This window comes from Echinops telfairi, unplaced genomic scaffold (assembly GCF_000313985.2).
Source record: "Echinops telfairi isolate 266 unplaced genomic scaffold, ASM31398v2 ScPeMD7_3;HRSCAF=10, whole genome shotgun sequence".
NCBI lineage: Eukaryota > Metazoa > Chordata > Mammalia > Afrosoricida > Tenrecidae > Echinops > Echinops telfairi.
In genome coordinates, this window is record NW_022103899.1 from 57483159 (window position 1) to 57489107 (window position 5949).

At 54.8% G+C, this 5949-nt stretch overlaps 1 protein-coding gene across 1 annotated transcript in view; it reads left to right on the forward strand.

Annotated features, from left to right (window-relative positions):
• The window catches only part of ARMC9 (armadillo repeat containing 9), a 46094-nt gene that overhangs the window by 13251 nt on the left and 26894 nt on the right, over window positions 1-5949 (forward strand). Inside the window, exons 3-4 of the mRNA XM_045294295.1 lie at window positions 763-797; window positions 3975-4086. Of these exons, the coding sequence (XP_045150230.1) occupies window positions 763-797; window positions 3975-4086 (147 nt within the window). The remainder of the gene's footprint in view (window positions 1-762; window positions 798-3974; window positions 4087-5949) is intronic.

Genomic DNA, 5949 nt, shown 5'->3' on the forward strand with positions numbered 1-5949 from the left:
CAGTGATTGATTGGCAGTGGCTGGGATCAAAGGGGAGCAGTGATTGATTGGCAGTGGCTGGGATCAAAGGGGAGCAGTGATTGGCCGTGGCTGGGATCAAAGGGGAGCAGTGATTGATTGGCCGTGGCTGGGATTAAAGGGGAGCAGTGATCGATTGGCAGTGGCTGGGATCAAAGGGGAGCAGTGATAGGCCGTGGCTGGGATCAAAGGGCAGCAGTGATTGATTGGCAGTGGGTGGGATCAAAGGGGAACAGTGATTGATTGGCCGTGGCTGGGATCAAAGGGGAGCAGTGATTGATTGGCAGTGGCTGGGATCAAAGGGGAGCAGTGGGGTGAGGCTGGCCGGCATTGCTTCTTTTCACATCTTTAGTGTGTTTCACTTGGTAACGAGTGCATACGCTCTTTTTACACTTACTGGGAAAGTCTTTAAAAAGACAAGAAAGCAGTATAAACCGGTTGGCATTGCTTTCAGTTCTTTGAAAGTGGCTTTCAGAGCCCCTGGGCGTGAGGTGTAGGAGGCCCCGCCTGGTTCTTCATGGTGCACCAGCAGGCCCGGGGCGGGCGGCTTGTCACACACATCAGTGCGTGGCTTATTTGGGTATGTGCCGGATGGTTGCACCGTCCGTGATGGCGCGGGCCCATCCGGCGGGATCCCGCGCTGGCAGGTACATTGATGAAGCGCTATGAGCGTGATGTCAGGCAGAGAGAGGGCCTGTGCTCAGCAGGAAACATGACCTCTTCTCTCTCTTCCCTCCCACCCAGGCTGCGACCATGTTGAGAGCCTCCCTGGTTCCTGTGTAAGTAATCGCTCCTGTTTTCAGGTGCCCGCCCTCTGACTTTTGTCCCCTGAGATGGAGGAGAATGCCCCCCCAGGGTTTTCTAGGCCATTACCTCTGGGGGCAGATGGACAGGTGATGGGAGGTGTCCAGGCCACCAAACCCTTTCGCCGGTGCTCCTGAGTAAATTGCTTTGAATTCACTGCCCGAGAGCCGAGTCCAACCCTTAGGAATATTCATTCAGGAAAACCATTCCATGTAAAACCAGAGTTCACTGGGTCCTCACCTGGATGACCCTTCATCCTAAAAGCCTCGTCTGGAGGAAATGCCAGGACTGGGCAGAAATACTCCTGTTGTTAAAGTAGAAGAAGCTTCTCTTGTGAGGCTTTTATTTTGGTGGAGGGGCATCAAGTGGAAAAAACAAAAACCATGATAGTACCTGTCAACATCGGTCTGCCCTGACTGACGTGAGGGGTCTGTAAAGGATCGGTGCCCTGGGGCCTAGGGCGTTGCCTGTGAATGGTGGCAGACACGAGAACCTTCCACATGAGCATGTTCAAACTCACCCACCAGCACCAGGGCAGAAAGGGCTGGCAGTCCAGTTCTGGCTGAGGAAACCCTGTGAACCAGCTGCTGTGTGTTTGAGGCACGTGGGGTCACCACGATGAGACTGGGGGTGGGCTTTATTTTGCCTTTTCATGTTCCTGGCCAGGTTGTAGTGAGGCTAGAAAGGAGTTGTCTAGTTTGTGGGAATCCATTTGACTCCCCCGGCCGTAGAGGACAGAGTCAACGGCTCTCTAGGTCTCCAGGGCTGTTTGTGAGCAGACAGCCTCATCTTTCCCCCCGAGAAGCGGCTAGTGGGGTTGAAACACTGACCTGGCCGTTGGCAGCCCCACCCGTGACCCACGGCGCCACAGGCCTCCTTCGTATGTGTCAAGCATGTTGTACAGTGCCTGCAAAACGCTCCGTCCGCGGGGCATCGGGGCAAGCTCACCTGCAGGGATTAAGGGAGGCGGGACTAGTTGGAGAAGGGACGCTTGTGGCACTGTGAGTTAAGCGTTGGCCTGCTATCCATGAAGTCAGGAGTTCAAGTTCCCCATCTTCTCCAAGGGAGAGAGATGAGGCTGTCTGCTTCTCATAAAGACGTGCAGACTGGAGTCCCTTCGGTGGGTCTCTGTGAGTCAGGACCGACTCCACGGCAGTGGAGTTTGGGGGCTTGGAGGCCCCAGGAGCAGGTCTGACCGGCCTCTGAGATGCCAGCCCACGGAACTGCAGGGCGCCGAGCCACTTGGTCGGTGTTGGTGCACTGTTGGCGAGTAATTGTGCCATGTGATGCCTCTTCGTTCCCCACAGGAAGCACCCAGCTACAGAACGTCCCTGTGTTTCTGAATAAACGGGTGTGACACAAAGGGGGCTTCACAAGCTCATGAGGAAGTCCCATTCCCTCTTCACTCCATTGTTTCTCAGCCTTTCTGAAGCCCCTCCTACAGAACAAGAACCTTAGTGACATTTTGTCCTCATTAAACTTTTCATTCGGAGATGGTTTCAGAGTAGCAGGAACAGCACGAAGCCTTCCCGCCCACCCCTAAGTGCTCTTGCCCTTTCTGAGCCGAGCCGCCCGCCATCCAGCTCAAAGACCTCCCCATCCAGTGCTCCCGTCCCGGGCGCCCCCAGGTCCCCCCAGCCGCTCCACCTCGTCCCAGGCTCTCACTCTGGTCCCCGCACCATGGCTCCGTATTTCCCTCTGATTTGAAGCTCTTCCTCCACCTGCCCTTCCCTCGTGTGGTCTTGCCACTTCAGAAGTATACACGTCAGTTATTTATCACTGGCGTGTTGAAAAAAATTAATTTAAAAATTCACAATAGTCTCCGTTTTAGGGAGGAAAAGTGTTAAGAGAACTTATCTGTGCCCGGGCACAGGTGCCTGTGTGTGTGTGCAGTGGAGGCACCCTCCCCAGAGTGGGTGAAGACCTCAGTTGGTGCTCTCTCCCCTGGCCTGCCAGAGTCTCCTTTGCCATTTAAGAACTACCATTCGTTAGAAAGAGCCTGCATTCTTAAAAATCTTCTCACGTGGAGGCAGTACATGCTTATTACAGAAAATCAGAATGCTGAGAGACACATGAAGAAGAGAACTTAAATGACCCCCCACCCCACCCCGAGACAACCACGATCACTCTATTTTCAGTCTGCCCGGAAGACAAGCACCCCACGCTGCCCTTCGTCTGGTCACCAAGCTGTTCATTAAGCCCCTTTGGGTCCCCGTGTGGTGGCTCCTTGTCTTCCGACTGTACTGGCCGAGTCGTGTTGCAGGGAGTGGGGAGGCCTGGCTTTTGTCTTGCTTTGTTTCCCTTTTGAAGTAATTACAGACTCAAAAGAAGGTGCAAAAGTCGTGCACGGAATCCGTCCCCTGAGCCCTCCCGCCAGCCTCCCCCATGTCCTTCTGCGACTGTGGCACAGTGCCAGCCCAGGGACATTCCCTGTGCCCTGGCGCTGCTCCCCGCACAGACGTGGAGTGCACTGGCTCCCCAGACACTCCCATCTCCCCCTGGTTGGCAGACCGGGGCGTTGTAGGGGCCTGTCTGCTGCCACCAGAACAAAGGCAAACATAGGGTGGTCTGCGCTCTGGAGATCTCTGTGCAGAGATCTCTCTGAACCGAAACCAGGTTTCCCCTGGGGCCTCTGACTCATCCTTCTGGGGACAGTCTGCACATTGCCCCCCAGCCTGTCTCACGGGGTCCCTGCACTGCTTCCTGGCATCGGCACCCTCCTCCCACCCCGAGCCCGGAACCACAGGCGGGCAGGAACGCCCCCAGACTGAAGGGGTCACTCGGGGCTCTAGATGGACCGTTGGCGGGAAACAAGGGCCTCCAAGATGACTTCTTCCCCGTCCGTGGGGTCCCAGCCTAGCGGGGGCTTGAGTCCAGCCGTCTCTAAACCGGGTTCACGGAGAGCCTCCTCGTTTGAGGGAAACCACCAGTCCACGCTGGTACAACAGCAAGGCAGAGCCGGGCCGGGTGGGGCTGGGCTGTGGGTTGGGAGCCCCAGAGTCGGTGCCAGGAGCCCAGAGTAAAGAACCGGGCCACCACCACACCCAGTTAGGCAGCTGCACGTGGACGTCAGGATGCTGGGGGGCCGGGGCAGGGCGGGGCAGTGGTGTCTAATCAGTATGCCCTTCTCTTTGACCCTCCTCGCCGGGTAGGAAATTGAAGGATGTCCCCTTGCTGCCCTCCCTGGACTACGGGAAGCTGAAGAAGGATCTGATTTGGGGCAGTGACCGCCTGAAAGCCTTTTTGCTGCAGGCTCTACGCTGGGTAGGTGCCTTTCCCTTGAAGTATAGAAATCACAATCCAGAGAGGACGGACTCGTGGCTTTCCCAGCAAGCTCCCTTGCTCGTATCTTTTAACCTGTGGACTGAAACTGGGGCCTCCCTGCTGCCAGCTGATCCCAAAACCCGAGGGTGGAGCAGCTTCTGAAGGCGGGCAGAGCCCTGGGTTAGCAGTCTCTGTCCACAGCCCCAATGCCCCAGGCCTCGTTGATGGGGTCTTTTCTGGACATGGGCCACCATACTCCAACAGTGGCCTTCATGCCATCCAGTACGAGGCAATTGTCGGGGCCCTGCCCTCTGCAGAGACCTCTGTGGTCACACCAGCCCACAGCAGGGCAAAGGGCTGCTGACAAGCCCTTAAAGGAAATCAAGCCACCTCTGGACTGTAACTTGTCTCTTCGGCTCTGGTGGTGTATTGGTCACGTGTTGGGCTGCTCACTGCAAGGTCAGCAGTTTGAAACCACCCATCAGAGAAAGACAGAGCTTTCCACTCCCGTGAAGAGTTAGTCTCGGAGACTCACACGGACAGTTCTGCTCGGTCCTGGAGGGTCGCTGGTGTCCCCGTCAACTCGATGGCAGTGAGTTTGGTTTTTTTGGAGAGACTAACTATTCTTACGTCCTCCGTTTGATCCTGTCTCAGCCGCTCCCTCTCAGGCTTTCGTTTATTAGTTGGTGTATGTGAACTTCTACCAAATATTTACCATATTTAAGTGAAAATGAGGAGAGTGAAAATGTCTCTCTACTTGTTCATTCATTTAAAATTAGCAATGAAAACCCACAAGATATTCACCTTCGTCAACATTTCCTATCGTAAAAGTTACATTTTCCACGCCCTCATGCAAACAAGCACAAAAACCCAGCGCACTGATCGGCCGAGGAGTGGCACCTTGGGACGGTTTTTCAGAGCCTGCACGTCAGGTCCGGAGGGGACAGCTGGCTTCCCACACCTGCCCTGTCTTCAATTGGCCGCAGTGCTCCTCTGAGAGCCTGGGCAGGAAATGAGAAATCCCACCTTTGTATTGTTAGAAAAAGAATTCTGGCCTTGTGGACACCCCAAAAGGGTCTTGGGTACCCCCTCCGAGCATTTCCTGGGCTCCACTTTGAGAACTGCTGGCCTGAGCCAACACTGCTTGGCATGTTAACTCAACGGTCCTCTCTAAGTCACTCAGCCTGACTATTGAAGCGCTTCTTGGTCCCTGGTAGTGTAGTGGACTACTCACTGAGCTGCTACCACAAGGTCAGGGGTTCAAATCCCCCTGCCATACTGTAGGAGCAAGATGAAGCTATCTACTCCTGTGAAGATTTTTAGTCTCAGATGTCCACTGGGCAGATCTACCCTGCCCAGCAGGGTCATTATAAGTCAGTGAGGGCGTCAGAACACCTTTGGACAATTTCTGCATCTCTGCCTGGAAAGGCCTCTTCCCTTCCGGCTGTGTGGTGGGGCCTCCTGGGGTGCACTCCGGACAAGAATTTTGAGGGCCCACCCTGGGGCAGCAGGAAGTCTCGGTACTGGGGGCGTCGGCTGGAGTTTTCTTAGAGGCATGGTCAGGTCAGGTGGGGTTGGGTGACCTGTAGCTCCGCCCAGCCTCTCTGTCATCACACGCACATGGAGTGGCCTCTGAGCCTGCCCAGCGGGCACTTGATGTCTGCCCATTCCACTCTGCCTCTGGGTAAGGCGGGCTCTCCCTTTGTCAAGGGAGTGATATTTGACAGAATAACCAAGAAAAATAAACGAGTTTCTCTCCTTTTTTTTGGTCATGTTAGATCCTCATGTGTTTATTTTTATTTATTTATTATTAATCATTTTACTGGGGGTCTCTTACAAATCTTAATAACAATCCTACATTCA